A 22488-nucleotide genomic window follows, 5' to 3' on the forward strand; every position below is an offset into this window, starting at 1 on the left:
TCGGCACATGTAAAACAAAAAGAGCTCCTGAAACAACTAACAAGGGAAATTGTCTCAGGCTGCTCCACCTTCTGATAGAGAGTTTCATTTCTCATAACTTCGCCGGCCCGTCTACCCCCCTTGCCATGGCAAGTGGGGGAGATCCTCCACCTTCATCCTTCCAGAAGAAAACTTGGGCGGATGTCGCTGCAACAGCTCAGAAGGGATCTGCAATGTCTCCTTTGGTGGACGGCCCTGTTCGGAGCAAGCTAAAAGCGGGTACCTCTGAGTTCATCCGTTTGGATCGAGATGCTGTCTCGAGGGCGAGTCTGCGTTTTCAGACGTCGCTCTATGGAAAGTTCTTTGGGAAAGCTCCCCCGTTCGATCAAATCAAAGAAATCCTCAGTTCCAAGTGGAGTGACCTTGGAGCGGTTCAAATTTCAGACCTGCCAAATGGATACCTGCTGATAAGGTGTGAGAACCAGGATACCATGCATCTCTTGATGTTTGAGGGTCCCTGGGCAGTTAATGGCATCGTCTTGCAGCTGGCCTCTTGGCAACCGTTCTTTGAGCCGGCTTTCACCAAGCTTTCTACAGCAACGATATGGATTCAACTGCACAACTTACCCATTGAACTTTGGGATGGGGAGTCTCTGGAGACCATTTCTGGTTTGTTTGGTCGCTTACTTAAAATTGATGATTTTACATTGTCTCTGTCCAGATCCAAATATGCAAGGATTTGTGTTGAGATCGATCTTGCTAAGCCTCTGAAACAAGGGTTTTGGATTGGGGATGACGAACACCGGGTCTTTGTGGTGGTGCTTTACGAACGTCTCCCAACGTTCTGTTACAAGTGCGGTATTAGGTCATGGGTCCAACAACTGCAGCCGCTGAAGCTCAAGGAACCTGGAACCTCCCTCTCAGCCCTAAGGTAACGATAGTCAAGGTCGGCAATGGCAGGAGGTCAGGGAGGTACCAGTTCCGGTGAGTGGAGGCATGGAGGTGGAGTTGGACCCTAGATCGGAGGACATTTCGATTGAGATGGAAAGGTCGGAAGAGCCATCCGAGACGGATTACGGGCCTTGGATGCTGGTTTCGAGAAGACGAGGTCGCGGTGGAGGACGCGGTGGCGCTGGTGGTTCCGGAGGTCCGGGAACACGTGCTGCGCATGCGAACTCACGTGACCTCGGCTTCTCCAGTCCCAACGTCTCGAATCTCAGTCCGGGCGATGCATGTGCGACACGTGGCACTGTGTCGTGGAGAGGCAGGGGTGGCTTGTCTTCGGTCAGAGCGCGTGGCTCGAGGGTGTCAGGAGATGGAATGTCTTCTTTCTCTGATAAAGTTAATAACAGGTCCCTAGAAACAGTTCTTGATACTGTTGCCTTCTCGGAAGCTGCTCCAGAGAGAGGCACGTCTTCAGAAGCTGGTAGGGTTTTGGCTTCCGAGAAATCCTTGGCTTTGGTTTCCTTGCCAAGTTCCAAGGGTATAGTGCAGTCTGACAAGTTCTCTGTGGTATGTCCTAAGGCCATCAGCAAAGGCAAAGCGGTGGTTTCTGAACCTATGATGGCCTCTGGTCCTTCTCCTATTCTTCGTACCTCTTCTTCCTTGATGGAAGGTCCGGAGAACGGAGATCCCCCGGAAGGTCATCAGATGTTGGTAGATAAAGTCCTTCTAGCTTTACAACCTTCTGATCAGGACTACAACGATTCTGATCATGAAATGAGTGCTTCGGATAAAGTTGATGTTGATTCAGCAGATGCTGAAGAACCTATGGAGCTGGAGGATTCAATGACTCTGGTCCAGTTTCAAAGTAATCATCGTAAGGTAGCTTTATCAAGAAAGTTAGCCCAGAATCATATGCCCTCCCACAAGAAAGGAAGGGTGGTCACCGACGGGGAAGTTTCCTGAGTGCTTTCTTACCTTCTTTTTTGAGCTCTGTTCCTGCTTGTTTAGTTTCTCTGATGTTCAGGATTTTTCTTGAGTTTATAGTCCTTTGCCGTTCTTACTTTGATCTTATTTTGTTTATTTTAATGTTTTTAGACCAAGCTAAAATTATCTGTTGGAATTGTAGGGGAATTTCGGGCCGTGACACCATGTCCAGGATCCTGCATCTTATGAGAAAGTTTAAACCGATTCTGATCTGTTTAGTTGAGACTAGGGCTAATGACATCAGGCTTCAGAGATTTTGTTCTAAACTCAAGTCTCACTGGAAGTGGGCTGCCATTCTGGCTGAAGGTTTTTCTGGTGGGATTATCACCATTTGGAATCACAAAATAGGTTTTGTTACTCCTCTGGTAAGATCAAGAGGTGCCCTCCACTTGATTATTACCTTGGGGTATTCAGGGAATTGGATTGTTTCTGCGATCTATAACTCTAACTCTATACAAGGCCAATGTAAACTCTGGACTGAGTTAACAGGTATGAGTTCGTTAAATACGCCTTGGTTAATTCTGGGTGATTTTAATGCGGTTATATCTCAGGAGGAACATAGGGGTGGTTCTCATTATTATTATTCTAGGAAAGCTGATGCTTTTATAGATTTCATTGTTACTAATAACTTGTTGACTGTTAACTTCATAGGATCCCAATTTACCTGGTGCAATAACCAGCAAGGTTTGGCTAGAAGATGGGCTCGCCTCGATCGTTGTCTTGTTAATGTGATTTAGGCTAACAAGTTTGAATCTTGCTTAGTTAAACAAATGCCTAGATATATGTCGGACCATTCTCCTTTGCTTTTAAATTTGTTTCCCCGTAATTATGGTAAAAAGAAAATCTTCCATTTTGAAAATTATTGGTTTGATCATGTGGGCTGTCATGATGCAGTTAGGGATGCTTGGAATTTTGATACGTGCTCTAATCCTATGCAAACTATTACTCATCTCCTGGCCCGCACTAGACTTCGGCTATTAACTTGGAAAGCTGAAGGGATTCAGCCTATTGATTCCAATATTGAGAAGCTGGAAAGGCAGATTAGTGAAGCAGAGTTTAAGGATGGTTCGGATGAAGGTATGGACATGTCCCCTCAATCCCTCACCATTCTGTATAATCAGTTATCGGCTCTTCACAGACAAAATGATACTAAATGGGCTCAACGAGCCAGGCTTCAGTGGGTTCAAAATGGTGATAATAATTCTTCTTTCTTTTTTAATTCAGTCCATTTTCGTAATCATTTTAAATCTATTACTAATATCATGGATTTGAATGGAGTTACTCATACTGATCATATGGGTATTACTAGTAGTTTTGTTAGATATTTTTCAGATCTCTGGACGGATCCGCTTGGAGTCTCTCATGAGGAATTGATTAGCTTTCTTCCTAATGAGATTCCTCAAATTTCAGTCAATGATGCAGCAAACTTGATCAAAGAGGTTAGTAAACTTGAGGTCTTTGAAGCTCTTCAATCCCTTCCTAAGGGTAAGAGTCCTGGGCCAGATGGCTTCAATGCTGAATTTTTTTGTTTCTATTGGAATGAGATTGGGGATTCGGTGGTCTCTGCAGTCAGGTATTTCTTTAATAATAATGTTATATCTTGTTCTTGGGGTAGAACTCATATCGCTTTGTTTCCCAAATCTGCTAATCCCAGATGCCCTGCTGACTATCGTCCTATTTCTTTATGTAATGTGCGCTATAAATTAATTTCTAAAATTCTTGCTAATCGGCTGAAAGATATCTTGCCTAAGTTGATTGGTAAAGAACAGTGTGGTTTTGTTCATGGTCGGTCTCCCTTTGATAACATTATTACCCTTCAAGAAGTGGCCCATTCAATTGATAATGGTCTTAACCCTCCTAGGATGTTGGTTAAGCTAGATATTGCTAAAGCTTATGACACTATGAGCTGGTCTGCAATTCTTGCTACTTTGGCTAAAATGGGGTTTCCTAGTAGATGGATTGGTTGGATCAAAACTTGTATCAGCTCCATTTCTTATGCTATTCTTATCAACAAAACTCCTTCTAAGTGGTTTACTGCCAGTAGAGGTATTCGGCAGGGAGATCCTTTATCTCCTTATCTTTTCATTCTTGTTGCCCAAAATCTCACAACTATGCTTAATTATGCCTTACATGCCAACTTGATTCCTGGTTTCAGCTCTAGACTTAACAACAACTTCAATCATTTGATGTATGCTGACGACCTGATTCTTATTACTATGGCTTCTAGGAAATCTGCTAGAAATATCAATAGGTGTCTTAATTTCTATGGCAACATTACTGGGCAAAGGGTCAATCATCTCAAATCTGAAATTATTTTTCCTTCTAGATTTAATACTCATCTGGCCAATAGAATTTCAAAAATTTTAGATTTCAAGATTGGTTCTTTTCCTATCAAATATTTGGGCATATTGATTTCTCCAAAAAGGTTGGCACTCTCTTGTTTCAATGCTATGATTGATAAGATTGAGAAGTCAATTTCTTTCTGGAAGAGATCTAGAATATCAAAAGCAGGGAAGATCATCCTTATAAATTCTTCTGTAATGACAACTCCTTTGTATTACCTTTCGGTGTATCCTGTTCCTAAATTAGTTCTTGATCACATTTCCAAAGCTGCTAGAGCTCTGTTTTGGGCCAAAGATAGCAATCGAAATGGCATCAGCTTAGTCAGTTGGAATGAGATTACTCTTAACCGTGCTGATGGGGGTCTATCAATTCGAAATTTGGGCCTTTCTAAAATATCCCTGATGGCTAAAAATGTTCTTCAAGTGCTTAATAAACATTCTGTTTGGTGGGTTGATCTGATGGTGCATAAATATGGTCCCTTTGATATTTGGATTGGTTCTATCCCAGCTAAGTGCTCTTGGTTCTACAGAGGTTTGTATCGTAATGCTCTATTAATTAGACCTTTCCTTTGGATGAATCACATTAATCCTGCTTTGACTTCTTTTTTGAATGATCCTTGGTATTTTGAAATCCCTATTAATCTCAAGCCGACTTTCTTAAACATGGACATTGATTATGGGGATTTCCAGCTTAATGATCTTTTAGTGGACAATCACTGGAATCTTGATAGCTTACATATTGTGTTTGGCAATAATATTAATGATAACATTCTCTGCCAAAGTTCTGTAAATTATGAGATTAGCAATCACTGGGTTTGGTTTCCCAATTCCAAAGGACCTAAATTTGCTAATAAGATTTACTCTTTTTTCAATCTTAGTAAGGGTTCTGCAGATTCTTGGGATGGTTGGGGAAAGATTTGGAGGCTCAAGGTGGCTCCTCGTGTCAAATATTTCATTTGGCTACTGTTGCATAATGCAGTCCAAACAATGGAATATTTGTACCATCTGAATCTGGGTCCCCAAACCATGTGCTCTTTTTGCAACCTGCTTCCGGAGTCGGCTGAACACCTCTTTCTTAATTGCCACAAGTCTCAACAGATTTGGAATCTAACATGTTCGATCATTGCAAGCATATTAATCATCACGTGGAATCTCACCTGGGGTATTGGTTGGATCTGGAGTTATCCGGGCAATGATTCATATATCCAATCGGTGATTGCGTACTACAATTTGGTTCATTTGGAAGGCCCGGTGTAATCGTATTTTCAAAATGGAAGAACTGGATTGTCAACTGGTTTCGATTAGAGCCACGGGTCACGTCAGGTAGTATTCTTATGCCTCTTCTTTGCATTTGAGAAATAACTTCATCATGCATAATTTTGATCATGCTAATAGTCCAATCATGATGATAGCTTATGCTCATAATTCTGATTTAATCAATACGAGTCTTGGTTTTGTGGTTTATGATTCTAATTCTAATATGGTTTGTTCCGTCACTTTGGGGGGTCCGAGTGAATCATCGATTTAGAGGCGCTAGCCTCGTGCTTTTGTCTTTGCCTTGCAGAGCATTCATAATTGGGATCTGAATTGCTTTGTCAAGACCATCCTGTCATCAAGTGCATTGCTCATCACAGAAATCCAACAGGATACATTGATCGTGGATCGGAGGATTGCTCGCAGATTCGTAACATTAAATTGCTTCTTGATGAGACGGGATCTCCTTCTCTTCACTCCATCCCCTTGTCTTTCGGAACAGTGTTGCATTTGCTCTTGCATTACATGGACTTCAAAGATCATGAAGTTTCTCTTTTTCACCGGGGTCAAGATCTTCCTAGATGGCTGATGAAGATTGTTTGATCCTTTGGTGTTTGTTTAATTCTGTTAGAGGTTGTTCTTTAGTTCTTTTTCTCTTTAGTTTCTTGTTCTTCTGTATTTGTTTTTTTTTTTGTTGTATTTTTGTCTGTTGCTTTCTCTTTCTTTGGTTTGTAACTAAACTATTTGTAAACTGTTTTTTTTTCTATTAATAAAATAGCTCTCCTGAGCTTTCCCAAAAAAAAAAAATTCTGGCACATGTAAATGTATAGCATTGTAAGAAGCTGAAGGTCCATCTGAGTTACCCCCTTGAACTTGTGCAGCCATTCTTTTCTCTCGTTATTTCTAAAAATTGCTTGGAAAAACCATGCAATTTATAACACCTTTCCTTATTGTGCCCAAAGACTTTTGCGAAAGAAGCTACGTAACATGCTTAGCCTCTTTCCATCGATTTGTTCTTCCTGAATTTGTTACTTGAACTAAAAACCCAACATTCATAGAAGCACTTTGTCATGCATGAATTGCAAAGAAGCATTAACCTCCCTTTTCTTCTCTTCTCAGATCAATAAGGGAGTACACCTCCCTAATTGAAGGTAGAGGTTTCATCATTAATATTTTTCTTATGACACTACTATAGCAATCATTCAATCCCATCAACAGCTGCATTAGCTTCTTATTTTCTTCATATTTCGCATCTCATGAGTCTGCATTACGGGTACATTGGGGAAGATTGCTTAAATCTCTCAACTCATCCCACAACTTCTGATTCTCGGTATAATAACCAAAGTGATGTTGTTTTGTGCCCCGTGTGATTTGATTTAACTCCCTTCCTCGAACCTCGAAAAGAGTTGGTGACCATAAGATTGGCCAAAAACGCCCTCAAGTTCCCCGCCGATTTCCTGCAGTGGTTGAATACATCACACTTTCTCGAGATCTCTTTTACCAAAGAATTAAGGATCCAGGAAATCACCATGCTATTGCAACATTCCCAACTTTGAAGATCGCAGAGGTGGAAATTGGCCTTTACAAGATCCAATCACAAACCCTAGCTTGTTCTTGGCCGAGAGAGCAATCTCCATTGCTCGCTTCCAAGAACTATAACTAGAACCATCAAATGGTTTGGGAACCAAGATCCACAAAGGATTATCAGAGGGATGAAGGTAGAGCACATCTGTGGGATCAATAGAGATCCTTTCTCTACCATAATTGCTTTCCCCCATCTCTCTAGGGTTCAAGAACAACTCAAAGAACAAATCTCAACTATAAAAGAAGAAAAATGGATCAGAAAACAGACCGGAAAAGCTCTGATACCATGTTGAAATCCCCCTCTCAAGCTTGAATCCTCTCCCAAGATCGATTGTCCCAAAGAATCAAGCTTCAATCCATGGAGGTTTTCAGACAAAGAAATGGAGTAGAAAAGAAATTCAATTTCATTGATCAAAGTGAATGCAAAACTGTATATATATATATATATATATATATATATATATATATAATTGTAAACATTACAATGTCTTATATATATATATAGCATCATGTGAGAAAAGAACTGATGAGCTTGGCTAACAGAAAGCCTAACTAACTGTTGACGTGTCTCAACTGTCTTGACGATGTGGCTCAACTAACTGCTGACTTGGACACCCATTTAACTCCCTTTCACTTGCCTGTCTTTTATTAATCCTCTTTAATAAAACATCAACCTCTGAATTAATCCCTGTATCAATGTGGAGGATGAAACAAGCTTTGATAAATTCCATACACTCTTATGAATCCCCAACAAAACACTCACATAATTCTCCAACATCTCCTTTTTTTTTTTATCTTTATTAATTTAGTTATTCATTTATTTATTTATTTGATACTCCAACAAGGCACCACTCAGTGAAGATGACCGAAATAGCATGAGCCTGAATAATAAACTCAAATCAGTCAACATGGTGCATGGTTGTTGAGATGGTGATTAAACATTGTAGGAAATGGGCCATCATATCCATGACTGAATGAGTGGCATGGAAACAAAATGCAAATCAAGTCTTCATCCATTTCCTTTAAATTGCTGGCCATTCATTTCAGTAGAGCCACACTTGCAAGCTGCAACATGAAATATATGTATCTTCTCATCTTTTTCTTCTCCTTTTATTTTATGTTCTCTTACTCTCTCATAGAAAATTCACATGCTGACTGTGGTTATGAGCTTGGATCTGTGGCCAGTGATCTCTTCGACAAGTCTTTAATCAACGAACCATAGCTTATTAATCCGTCCTTCATTCATCTATGGTTTTGATGCGAAGAATCTTGATTTTTTTCTTTTTGCAAGATAAATTGTATTATTTGTTGTAATTTGGATTGATTTTTTTTTTTAAATATGTTTATTTTATAAAAATAAATAATTGTTTTAAATTGAATCTAGATGTGCTTAGATTAGTACACTAATGCTTTGTTTTCGCAATAATTTGATGATGAATATTGATTGTTTTCATAGTCAGCATTAAAATTAAAAAAAAATAGATAAATCACATATATTATATAAAATGACTGCATTAGATTAATTGATCATAGAATCCACTGTGTTTCTTTAAATGTGTAAATAAATATATTTAATATAAAAATACTAAACTTGTCCTTGTATCTGTCTTTTGTTCTGATTAAACTTTCAATAAAAAATGAAAAAAAATAATTTCAAATAAATGAATAAGTAAATGAAAAAAATCTCAATATAAAAAAATAAAATAATATTATTTAGGCCAAATAAATAATCCGAATTAGTAGTTCAAATGACGTGGATGCCAAGTTGGCATCGATGTCAGCATCCACGTCATTTTTTCTCTCTTTTTTTTTAAAAAAAAATATTTAACTTTTTTATAATCTAATTCCTTATTATTTTATAATTTTTAAAATTTACATATTTATACTAAACTCTAAACTCTAATACCTACAAATCTTAAACCAAAGTATTATCTTATATCTAAAATTAAAAAAATCTAAACCTTAAACCAAATGCCCTAAATCCTAAACAGTTTGCGTTTTACAATTTAGGGTTTTGAGAAAGGATTTCGGGTTACAATTTACACTAACGTCTAGATGATAAAAATAAATTAAATTTTTTGATAAAAAAAATAGAGAGAGAAATAATGATGTTGATGATGACATGGATGCCAATTCGGACTATCTATTCGGCCTAAATATCATTATTGAAAAAAAAAAATAATTATCAATATATATTTGCTAAACAATATAATATTTTTATTTCAAATAAATAAATTTGAGAAAATAAAAGAAAAATCTCATGAAGCTCTTGCACTGTGACTGAAGCTTTGAAACAAATGATTGCCTGCGAGTTTGCATCACCGACTCCGATCACCAGAAGAATCCCTACTACTTTTCTCTGGTGACTCTAATCTCATTTTTACTTTTTGCCGCAGCTCCTCTTCACCTTCTTCATCTCCCGCTACTCCACGCTAATGTGCTCTTCGACATTGCCGTCCCCTCCGTCACCCTGGGCATCGTCTTCAAGGAATAGTGCCTGAAGATCTCCTTTTCCCTTACTGTGAGAGCGCCTCCATCTACGGCCTCGATAAGCACACCAAGAAGACCTTTCTGCAAATCCTCAATGATACCTTCACAATTTGGAACGCCGACATTGGATCGACAAACCTTAATGTCAATCTCTACGGCAGTCATCCCTTCTACATAGATCTATTGAAGAAGATAAAGATTTGATTTCATTATTGAAACTTTGAATTTATCAAAAAGACAAGAAGAAAAGCCTCGAGTCTTCAAGAGCAAAGGAAGAAGAAACAAAAGAGAAGAAGAAAGAAACATAGTTATCTCTGTAATACCATGTCAACAAAGTTTGTTATTGTTAGTTCCGGCGATATGGTTTGTGGTTTAGAGAGCACTGAAACACTCATGCAAGCTCACACAAACCAAACAAGAAGAAGACACACAAGATTGGTAACCCAATTTGGCGTCCACTCACCTACGTCTGGGGGGTCAAGCCCGAAGATAAATAATGCACTAAAAAAGGTGAAAATAGATGAGTACAAACACTTGTCACTCACTCTCCCAACAATAAAGATCACTACCCTCTCTAGATTGTCTAGTACTCACACATTCTCCTCCACAAGTGACACACCCAATCTCAGAGCAAGGTAGATTATATATACGCCTCAACGTCCCAAATATAGCACATAACTCTTTTAGAATCTCCGTGGCTACTAATTTAAAAACCTTCCAAAATTAGCTGTTGCAACTCCTGTTGTAACATGAATTGCAACATGGCCCTAACTGCTGATTTGACTGAATTCTGGTTACGTTGCAAACAACCTCAAGACCCATCAACCTCCTGGTCATGCTTAGTCTGAATTGGTGCAACCAAATCTCCCGATCCCGACTGTCGGCAACTAGCCTACCTCCTCAGTTTCTCATCACGCAGTCCCTTCATAAGGGGCGCACGTCCTTGTGCATATTTCATAAAACTTACCAAACTTGATCTTCAATTCATCCAAGTTTGCTCTTCAAATCTTCCCAAGAAAGATCTTCAATCAATCATCTTAATCATGCCAACAATAGACATATTTTCAAATCTTGCCCTTAATAGTCTTCAATCATCCTCATTAAGGCTTCTTCAAATCATACCATCAATAGCCTTCAATCATACCATTGATAGGTATTTTTTCAATTAAGCTCTATCCATATTTAGTCTTCAATCAAATCAACTAAATATGGTCTTGATATGATCTTGTCTTCAAGTTACAACACATTGCCAAAAATAGCTTCTCCAAAATCTTTAAGATATTTTCCTCCAAGTCAAGACTCCTTACTATGTCACCATGCTTTGTCATGCCATTAATTATGCCACGTCACATAGGTTGCCACGTCATCTTGACTAGATGTCAAATCATGCCAATTATAGTGTGGTTGCACTAACAGTTATAACACTTCAGCATTATGGTTAGCTTTGTTAGCACCGGTACAACGACAGTTATCCAAATAGTTAGTTAGTTAGCCACTTCAGCTCAAAGTTATTAGCTTGAAAGAGGCTGCCATTATATGCACAGTTACAAGAGATCCCTTTGTATTTCCATATGATCTTTGTTTATATTTGAATAAAAGATTAGAGCTCTTCTTCTTCGTCTTCATCTTCTTTTTCTCTTTCTCCTTGTTGTTTTCCATTCATTTTCTTTGCTTCTTCAACTGTATAGCAAGCATGAAGTTGATTCCAGTAGATGCATTTCAAAATGTAGCTTCTTTTGAAGATTAGGAGGTAATCAAATTGATATCTTTTGAAGTTTTTCAACTAGATCTCAAAACATCGCCACTGGAGTCACCAATGGTGTCCTTGTCCTCAATAGAAACGACATGGACATCAACCACGTAGGACCTCACATCTCCTACAAGATCACTTCTAGTTCTTTGCCGACTACGCCAAAGCTGGGATCCCTCTGGAAGTTCTTTAGACAGACATTGACTACATGGACACATCCAAAGACTTCACTCTCGATCAAGTGAACTTCCCGCTAGAGAATATGATCAAATTCATAAATCAACTACATGATAATGGGTAAAGGTATGTGACAATCATTAATCCGGGTATCAATACCAATAAGAGCTATTCAACCTACTTGCAAGGATTGAAAGCTGATGTTTTTTTGAAAAGAAATGGAGTGAATTATCTTGGAAGTGTTTGGCCTGGTGATGTTTATTTCCTGTAACTTTTGGTCCCAAGAGTTTGAGATTTTTAGGAAGATGATTCTTGTAGATGAATTATGGATTGATATGAATGAGATTTCTAATTTCATAGATCTTTTACCGGAGAATTAGTTGGATGATCCTCCTTATGAGATCAAAAACTCAAGAGTTCAACTTTCATTGAGTAATACAATGGTGCCTGCTTCTTGCCTTCACTATGGGAATATGGAAATTTGACATCAACCAAGTAAAGTGGTCGCTGAAGGTTTATTCGTAGCTAATTAAGAGTAATAAGGAGTAAGAATAGTATCATATAGCGCACAATGCAACACGTAGTTTTCTATTACATTGTCTCAGAGTCTGTTTCATAAAAAAATACCATTATGGATCACTAAAGGAAAGGCATGAATGAAATTGGAAAGAGAATCCTCCTTAAATGAGAGAGACAATCATTTCCTTGACCTAAATCATTTCCTCATCAAGGAAATGAAATTAGACATAAATGAAATAAGATAGCTTCCCTCCTTTCCTGTTATATCTCCTCTTCTCTTCTCTATTCTTCGCAGCCACAGTTCATCTCTAGCCATGAGAGTCTGTGCGATTATATTGGTGCCACTGCACCTCTCATTATTAATGTTAAAGCTGACTAGATCATCATTGCTGAGATTTGATAATGAAAAACTTTCTTCTTTTTTAGTATTTAATTTCCACTTTGCTCTGACTAGTTCTGTTTGATGATTTCAAAGAGAAAGGGCTAGAAGAACATTTTCGCATACATGGGCCCCGAATTTCTGGTTTGTATTGTGTATATTGATCCTGGGAATTGTGAGATTTTATATACTAATCATATCATTTGTGTGCGTGTGTGGCCATAATATGTGCTTATTGTTGTGCTTGCAGTTGGGACTGATTTGTAGTCTGGAGCTCAATATAAGTATGAGGTAAGAAAACTAGTGGTTTTTTCCCCTCTCTCCAAATTTGCAATCTTTGTTTTTCCTGATGATTATGCAAATTCTTAATTTTTATGATTGGAAAATCATTTCTTGATTTGTGGATTGATTATTATGCCTACATACTATGAGATGTGATTAAAGTAAAAGGATGAAGGAGGCTCTCTTTTGTTTCAAATATACAACCAATCCTTTGACATTTTCTTCATCCAACACTGAATATACTCATCTTCAACTATCTTCTCTTCAACATACTGGTATCAGAGCCAGTCTCATGACAGGCAACAATAATCTTGTAAGCCTCTCGCAACCTTTGTGACGGTCTTCAAGGGAAAAGACTATAGGGGGTGGAGTTTAAGGATGAAAACTCTCTTCCATTCCCAGGAGCTGTGGGAACTAGTTGAAAAGGGAATGGGAGATTCCGAAGGTAAGGCACAATAGCATGAAAACAAGAAGAGAGATGCCAAAGCTCTCTGTTTTATTCAACAAGCATTGAATAAACCCATCCTTAATTACATAGATGAAGCTGCAATTGCTCATGAAGCTTGGGAGATGATAAAAATCAGTACCAAGGCTCAGCAAAGATAATGTCAATGAGGCGACAGACGCTCAGACAGAGTTTTGAAACTCTTCAAGTGCAGGACAATGAGAGCATATAGTGCTATTGCTCACGAGTAGTCACGATTATGAACCAGATTTGATATGTCATGTAGGATTTTTTGTTCTAATAACTCTTTCGGCACAATATTATTTACCATTCATTAGCCTATATATTTTTTTACTTTAAAATTTCTTCCATTTTCTATTGTACGGTTTTCTTGATTTGAGGATCACTCCATGAATTAGAAATTTTTTAACACATTTTTTGACAATTATTTAAAGTCGGATTGTTGCAATTGTCGATGGTACTGCTGGTGCTGGGAAGCTGATCATCATTGCATCAGTGCGTACAATCCCTAATGATTCTCATGAATAATTGTCTGACAAACTTCCATTTCTTTTAATGTATTTATCTAACATAATTGATGGTTAATTATAGCAGATGATTTTTTTCATTCGTACTTCTATTTGGACTAGTACCTTTCCTCAAGTTCACCAGCAACAAGACTAAGATGGGACCATACGCCAACTCATTTCTTGTAAGTTCATAATTATTAAGGACCATCTCTTCTCCATTATTGTTGGAAGTTAAACTTAAACCTTTAATTATTGAAAATAATAATAATAATATAAGAAAATGAAATGTGGGCTTAACCTTAATAAGTTAAATGTTATGATTTAGGAATATGAAGTGAAAAGGTCATGAGTTGCTATGTATGAGGAGATTCTTGAATATTAAGAGTCCTTTGTAAGATTTATATAATGGGCTTTCATGGATGAGTTTGATGAAGAGGAAAAGTTTACGAGAATAAAAGGAAAAATTTATACAAGTGTTTTTCTTTTCTCTTCATAATATCTTAGAGTTAGAGAAAGAAGAAGGTAAGAGCTGTGATGAAAGCTCTAAGGAGAAAGAAGTAGGTGAGAGCTGTGAGATGAGTTCCATGGAGAAATAAGACACAAGAGAAGTATTCAAAGTGGTACATAAGCGAAGAAGATAGAAGAAATGCAAAGTGAAAGAACAGTTGTTGTATCAGTGTAGCTCAAGGCTATGCTGAAGGAGATATTTGAGAAATTGAATCTTCCACCCCCAAGGTATGAATGTGAATGGCTTGGTCCTTATCACTTACTTATTTTTGTTGTGAAAATAAGATTTGAGGAGAAGTTCGGAAGTCACGAATTATGTGGACCTTGTGCATATATGAAGAAAGACGCTGAGAATGATGCGTCAATACATGTGATAAAATATTTAGGACAATACTACAATATTATTGTAAAAGATGTGAATGAAGAGAAAGTTATTGAACTTAAGCATGAGTTTGACGACATGAAGGAGGCTAACGAAGAATTAATTGTGGAAAAGCCTCAAGGAAACTAGAAAGGAATTGAAAGAGTTGAAGGAAAAAATGGCATAACTAGATCATGAGGAATATCTTCATACCGCATCATCAAATGTTCGTGTTTGTCCTACCGGTTGTTATTGTCATGTTTAACAACCTGAAAAAATGTTTAAGTTTAAGGGGAATGTTGGAAGTTAAACTTAAACCTTTTAATTATTGGAAATAATAATAATGTAAGGAAATAATATGCGGGGTTAACCTTAATAAGTTAGATATCATGATTTACAAAGGTCATGAGTTGCTATTTATGAGGAGTTTCTAGAATATTAAAAGTCTTTTGTAAGATCTATATAATGGGTTTTCATGGATGAGTTTGTTGAAGAGAAAAAGTTTATGAGAATAAAAGGATAATTTTATACAAATGTTTTTCTTTCCTCTTCCTAATATCTTAGTTAAGAATTTTTTGCTCACCATTGTTTCCAACAGTTATGCCATCTTTGTTCGTATGAACATCGAGCTTATTAAAGTATCTCAGAGACAATTCTTTCTCGTTCTTTGTTCTACTTTTGCACAGAACATACAGTTGATTGCCGAGATTGGTGCCATAGCATTCACTTTAAATTTAAAAAGTGGGTCCGAAAACATATTTATTCTAAATTAAAAAGAGAAATGCACAGGAGTATCAATGTATACCATGTACCAGAATACTCATATGGTAATATTCATTTATTACCAAAAAAAAAGTCATTTATGGATATTAGTAGGAACGTCACATAGATCCACCATAGTATTTTTCCATGAAGGGTTAGTTTGAAGTAATTTTATAAACGTTGCTTGACCATTTTTTCCTTGTGATAATAGATTACAACAACCACATGGGTCATAAGCTCATTGATCATGGAAATCAACACGCACTACACCAAAAAAGTGTTTTTTTACCCGCCTCTATAGGTATAGTGTTGGTTTTTACCGCACTCTAAACTCGTATCAGAGCCGGCTCTATACTTTAGAGCCGGTTTCTATCAACCGTTAGGGGTAAGTTTTATTTACTGAGCGGTTTTTTTAATAAGAAGAGTAGAGCGGTTATAACCCACTCTATAGCTACTAAGTTTTTCATTACCCTTCAATAGTTTTTAGAGGCGGTTATAACGCCTCTATAACTACTAAGTTTTTCATTATTCTTTAATAGCTTTTAGAAGCGTTATAATCACCTCTAAAAATTATAAATGGTAGAAGCGGTTATAACCGCCTCTATATCTACTAATTTTTCATTAATTCTGAATAGTTTTAGAGGTGGTTATAACCACCTCTAAAAATTATAAGTGGAATAGGCGGTTATAACCGCCTCTATAGCTATTAATTTCTTCCATGTTTATACTTTTAGAGGTGGTTATAACCATCTCTAAATTTGTTATTGAATTCAATTTTAATTTTTTTCCTATTAATAATAAATAAATTTGTTGAACCTGTAAATCAAAAACATAAATTTTCATTACATTCAAAAATATCCTAAATTCAATTTCATTGACCTTTATTGACATGTTATGAGTTAAAGTGCAATGTTTTTTGAGTAATAACAAAATATAAGAGGTTTACACTATTTATGTACTTTCATTACAAAATATTTTTCGAGTTAATTACACAAAGTAAAAAGCTTCATGTATCTTCATCTTCAACCCTCTTGATCTTTAACCATGAATTCTCCAAAATCTGCAAAAAAACATTAAAAAAAAAAATCCATTCCAACTAAAAACTTGAATTTTGAGTATTGCAGGTCACTACCTGAGTACCCATTCCAACTCATAAGAAAGGTGAAAGAAAAGAACTGAACAAGAGTGAATTCAGAAAGCATTGAAGATTTAGATTTAGGGATCTCAAACATCATATTATGCAAATCAGGCTCTGAGAAGATTTAGAGAAATTGTACCTTTTCATTTTCTCCTGAATTAACATTTGGTGGTGAAGATCTGTCAATATTATCTGAATGCTCACTAGCTGTCATTAAATTTAATTTTAGCCAGCAGAAGTTTGAATATAATACTGCTGCATGGTAAAAATATTTATGGCTATACATGACAAACCTGCAAGTGGTGAAACCAGATGTTGTCCTTGAATGTTCATCTCTTCTAAATCTGCAACTTGATGGTTGTTCACAGGTAAGTTTTCACCTTTCTGATCTACTGCCTGTAGCATAATTATAATTTACTCAAACAGATCCAGCACAAATTTCTATATAGATAAAACACGCAAAGCATGACAACAAATTGTGTTATATTTCTTTTTTCTCCTCCAATCTACAAATTGATGGAAAATTTAGCAATACAATTTTATAACCGAAATGGTACATTGGTATCTCAATGAGAACTGGAATATATCAGAAATCAACAGTAATCTAACCTTTACTTCTGTTTGCTGCTGGAGACATTCACCTCCAGAAGGAAATGATCCACACTCTTCATCAACTGTTGAAATTTAACAATGGAAATTGAGTATACCCAACAACTATTTATTAGTAACTGGATATTCAAATCATAAGGAGCTTATCAGTTATAAAGAATTCACTTTTAAGTATACATGTGGCAGAGAACAAGAATTTTCTCATAATCAAAGTTATCTCTTAAAGCATATGACACATTTTGTGCTCTAATGCTTACCTTTGATATTTGAGAAGCTATCAACCATCTGACCTATCATCTGTAGCATTGAAATAAACTTGTAAATACATAGAGAGAGAGAGACCATAACAAACTTTGCAAGCAAAATCTATAATTGAGATATTACTCCCCTTAATGTGTCAAGTCAACAAATGATAGTGAAGTTAGCAGAATGAACTTAATTAAAAAATCTGAGTATTTGGGCTACTAAAACTGCCGATGATTGCTATCATTCAAACCCCTTTGGCCCTGATTCATATAAAACCCTCAACTATCAAAGATTATTTTTGCTTTACAAAGTTTCAAAGCTCCCAATAGAAAATGCAATGTGACCAGGTGTTTTAAATCAATAGAAATTACATAAGCCAATAGCCCAAACTTGTGATTTGAAGTTTCACATGCACTTACTAACCCAATGATAAAGAATTCTATGTCTCCACAAACACACACAGAAAGCAAAAAATCTATAATAGCAGCAGCAACACCAACCAAAGGAGATTATAGAAACGAGAAAGAAGCAAGACAACTCTGTGTTAAGCAAGGATATGAACCTCATTCTCTTCTGTATGTACCGTTCCAAGAACCATAGGTGAAGAAAATGAGCCGACATTATCTCCTACAATATTTGCAATAAGATTGGTAAAATAACATCTATCAATATAGTCCCCAAAGCTTCACAAAATTTTGCTGCTTGACTATTGTTAATAATGATGTTGAGATATAAAAAAAGCTGGAGAAGATATAGACCTGATAAAATTTCATCAAGTAAAAAATGTCATTCGCTCCAAAAACTTTCCCCTCCATGATCCTGAAATATTTTTTTCATTATATGGGCAGAGCACATTAGAACCCTCAATTCAAATAAGTATTAAATCTGAATCTCACTCTTGGAATTAGAACACTTGCACAACTTACAGGCCACTCTTTTGGATACATTTGTTGCCTTTAAATTAATCTTTAGTATTCTTCCATGATAAAAAAGAAAGAAAGCAAAACAGCGAAAGTTCTTCATTGTAACCATACAATCCATCACGTACTTGTTCTTGTGCAATTTGTTGAATTGGAGAACACTTTAATAAATCCAAATCAAAAAAAGAGAACTTAGATTTTTGATTGTTCTGTTACTAGTGTTGCAAATCATATGGTCAAATAGAATCTGTTCAACTTCAAACATGTTGAGTCTTGGAGACGATATCGCAGGGCAAGCAAAAACTAGATGACAAGTGTTGACAGACAGGAAAAAGAGAACATGGAGATCAATTGCTTGTTCTTTAGACACAGAATCTAATACCCAGTTAGTGCTAGAGATGCCTTGATTAATTTAATAAACAAAACATACCACCAATGAGAATTGATCACATTTGTATATAAAGAAAAAGCCGATCTCATAGAACCTTTACAGGACCACCTCATTTATTAGCATTTCCGACGTAGATGGACGTGGAACCCAAAATTACCTTTATACATAGATGACTTCTATAATGGCCAGCTTTTAGATTCTTCATCTAGTGCTAAATTCCCTTTACATTAAGGTTTAGAATGATGATCATATCTTTGTGACAATTTCAGGAACCATCAAAATTAATGAAGTTATTCAATAAGCAATTAGAAATAGTAAACAGAGACAAACTATGTTAAAAAAAAATTCTAAATCATATTCAAGACGGTAAGACGTAAATCGGCACTAAGCATTAGATTAAAGAAATGGGTAATCTTTGTATCTGACAACTAATGGCCAACTTCTAGATTCTTCACTTATTCCTAAATTCTATTTACTTTAAGGTCTAGATTGATGATCACCTCTTTATGTCAATTTTGGGAAAAACCTGGAAAATTAATGAAGTTCTTTAACAAGCAAGGAGAACAAAGACCAAGCATGTTAAAAAGATTATACATATTCAAGATAGTAAATAGGTAGCATTAGATTCAAGAAATGGGTAATTTGTATATCTGACAACTGGATCAGAAATGTAATCAAGTCTGTATTAAAAACTAAATCAGGGACTACATCACTCAATTACAAACTCATATCAAAAGCATAGATCTAACAATAGGTCCATGCATAGACCTTCAAAACTAAATCAGGGACTACATCACTCAATTACAAGATAAACTTTAAACAACTCCCCCAAAAATGGAAACCAAATGATCAAAATAAGTGGAATCACTATTAAAAAAAACAAAAATAAAATAAAATCAACAAAGAAGATCCCAAAAAAATTAAGGAAAAAACCCCATAATTAGATACACCCAAAAAAAAAAAAAGTGCTAGCTAAAATTTTCAAACAAATGAAAATGGCTCTACAAACGCTTAGATCTCTCAAAATAAAAATAAATAAAAAAAAAAAATCCCCAATTATCAAAATAATTTCAGAAAACCTGAAAAAATTCCTCAAAAGAAGCTTAGATTTCTCGAGAGAGAGAGATCCCGATCATGGCCAGCAGGTTTTCCTCAGATCAAGCTCCGGTGGCGAGTGCTGAAGGTCCAACGGCAGTGAAGCAATGCAGAACCACATTCATAAAAATCTATCCATAATCTAAAACCTAGAATCACTACACTTGATCTTAGCCAAAAGGCCGAGAAAGGTATATTAAAACCTAGAAATCTAAGGGCAAAAGGAAAAAAACCAATTCCGGCGCCTCAACATCGGCCGGAGACCGGAGGGAATGAAGGGAGGACTGAGGAGGGGTTTAGGACTCACTGGCGGCGGTGCTTCGGTGCGTCGAAGATTAGCCCCTGGCGGCGATCGTGTGAGTGAGTGCTCGGCAGCGCGGTGATGCGGCGAAGATCAACACCCGGCGGCGTGTAAGTGAGAGAGAGAGAGAGAGAGAGAGAGTAGGAGAGAGAGAGGGTTTTTTTAATTTGAGGGGGTTTTTGTAAACCGGTTGTATAGTTTAATAAAATAAAACATAATTATGGAGTCGGTTTTTAAAAACCCCCTCTAATAAACTGCTTCTAAAATTGAAAATTGGTGTACGTACGTACTACCTCGTGACGAGCTTCATCAAGATACTTCTACACAGCGGTCTACATATTGCATCCATTGTGTTTGCAGGCATATTTGGTTTCGGAGATATGTTAGTGTACATCGTCGTAATCTTCTACATGGTCTTCAAAAAGAACAGAAAATTACTCAACCATTATAGTCAAATGATGCCAAGCTTGGATTAACAAGTAACAACTCAAGTATTGTGACTCACGTTCCCAAGGAAGAGATCACAAGCATCCAATTCCTGCAAATAGGATCTGAAATGAATCTTGACTAACAGCTTCCTCATGTTTCCTTAACATGAAATCCGGGCATTAGTCTGAGTGAACTAGCTACCCTAACAATAAGTAATATAGTTTCATTTGCTAATATATTATTAATTTGGCCCGGTTGTCTGCTTTAGAGCATTGGATGATAGTTGTAATAGTGGTACTTTTCTAGTTATGATCAATGAGTTCTTATAATTAAACTTAAACATACTTCCAATCATCTTTGTAAACTTCCATTTTAAAATTTAGTGGTCATAATTGAAAACTTATTGTGTCTACCTTGTTTCTGCTTATATTAAATATTTGATCGTACTTTAGTATAGGTACATGACATAAAATTTTTTTATATAAATTAATTAAAAAGATGTATTATAAATTTTCATTATCTCACCATCATTCAAGATCGTCAACCTTCAAATCTAAATTGATGGTTTTAGTGAATTGGAAAATGTTTCACTAACTACATATCTCTTTATATTATTTCCCAATAAAAAATTAGAAGTTGGTGGTTTGTTAGTTTGTTTGTTTTTGTTTTTGTTTTTGTTTTGTGCTAAAATGAGCGGCTAAACCGCTAAGAAAGGTAGGGATATGCACAAGCCTCAACCGAGTAAGTGGGAGTAGTTCCCCGCACACACAATGACCCTAACCCATGATTCAAATTTTCATAACTTGTGAAGTGTTCTAATGGAGACCTTGCTATCAATAGTATTAGTGGAATTGATTAATGATTTGGTTGAAGGCTTTAGGAGAAGTTTGGATTAGGCCATTAGGGGATTGAGTAATGTTAGAATGTGAATGATTATAAATAGTAATATATAACCATGTTTGGATATATTACTATTACTTGGAAATTGGTATTATAGGTAACAACGTTATGTATGGTGAAGAAATTTCATTACCTCCAAAATTGGGGGTATGGAAAAGAATAAACACTATTGATAGTGAAATGACATTTTTTCCCTTAATTGAGATTTAATTAAATAATAATTATTAATCTAAATAACTAATTATAATAATTAAAGTAAACAATAATAAACATAAATTGAGTCATTTAAATATTATAATAATTAAAATAGATAATAATTGACAAGAATTATTTAATATGCATATTATATTTTAATAATTAAAGTGAAATAACATTTTTGCCCCTACGTAGATTTAATTAAATAAAACAGTTAATAAAAGTATTTAATGTTCTCATGTTAACCAAACATGATCAATGAGTTTATGAGGCATGTAGAATGCAAGAGGTTGAATGTTGTTAAGAACAGAGAAGGATGTTATGTAACAGTAAAGTACACCATGAAAGGAGAAGAAGGAAAGAAGTTGACTGATGGCTAATGAAGAAGAGTTGGACTCCGTTTGATTAGCAGACGAGAACAATATAAATAATATAGGATAGTATAAGTTATTGAGTTCTAATGCAAACATTGGTTAATGTGAAATCTGGTTTATTATTATTATTATTATTATTATTATTATTATTATTATTATTATTATATAAGCACATTCTTTCCTTTTATCTGCACATTCTATTGGATCAACAATTGCATTCCTATTTTCTTGAGTAGAGCTGAGAGATAAATTCTTTATTATTATGTATATTTTTTATGTTGTGCACTAGTTTGATTCACACAAATATTGAATGTGGACAAAAAATTGTGATATTCATTTTCCTTTTCTATCTTTGTTTTATTTTATCTTCACGATATAATTTTTTTATAATTAATAAAAATTATTAATTCAAAACTACATCCTTTAAATTTGCAAAATATATTAATTAATAGTTAATTACTAAAAATATTTAGTGTAAGAAATTAGATTTTCATAAATAATTCATCAAAGTTATTTATTCATAATTATGTATATATTTTATTGAGACTATATATGTTGAGAGTAATTTGAGCATTTTCTATAAATCTCTCTTTTGGTTAT

General features: G+C 35.7%; 2 protein-coding genes across 2 annotated transcripts; one reads left to right on the forward strand and one right to left on the reverse strand.

The window, feature by feature from the left end:
- The first annotated feature begins 125 nt into the window (after nt 1-125).
- Nucleotides 126-914, forward strand: LOC120249304. The gene has a single exon (XM_039257805.1). It carries the CDS (start codon nt 126-128, stop codon nt 912-914), a length of 789 nt encoding a protein of 262 aa, XP_039113739.1.
- A 15236-nt stretch (nt 915-16150) lies between these two features.
- Nucleotides 16151-18059, reverse strand: LOC120250603. Its single transcript, XM_039259427.1, has 7 exons — nt 18042-18059; nt 17846-17910; nt 17295-17334; nt 17038-17102; nt 16722-16824; nt 16568-16635; nt 16151-16350 (listed from the first exon to the last, which is right to left on the reverse strand). The coding sequence occupies exons 2-7, from the start codon at nt 17879-17881 to the stop codon at nt 16297-16299; spliced, it is 366 nt and encodes a 121-aa protein (XP_039115361.1). The 5' UTR covers nt 17882-17910; nt 18042-18059; the 3' UTR covers nt 16151-16296.
- Between the last annotated feature and the right edge of the window lie 4429 nt (nt 18060-22488).

This window comes from Dioscorea cayenensis, chromosome 19, assembly GCF_009730915.1.
Source record: "Dioscorea cayenensis subsp. rotundata cultivar TDr96_F1 chromosome 19, TDr96_F1_v2_PseudoChromosome.rev07_lg8_w22 25.fasta, whole genome shotgun sequence".
In the NCBI taxonomy this organism is placed as follows: Eukaryota; Viridiplantae; Streptophyta; class Magnoliopsida; order Dioscoreales; family Dioscoreaceae; genus Dioscorea; species Dioscorea cayenensis.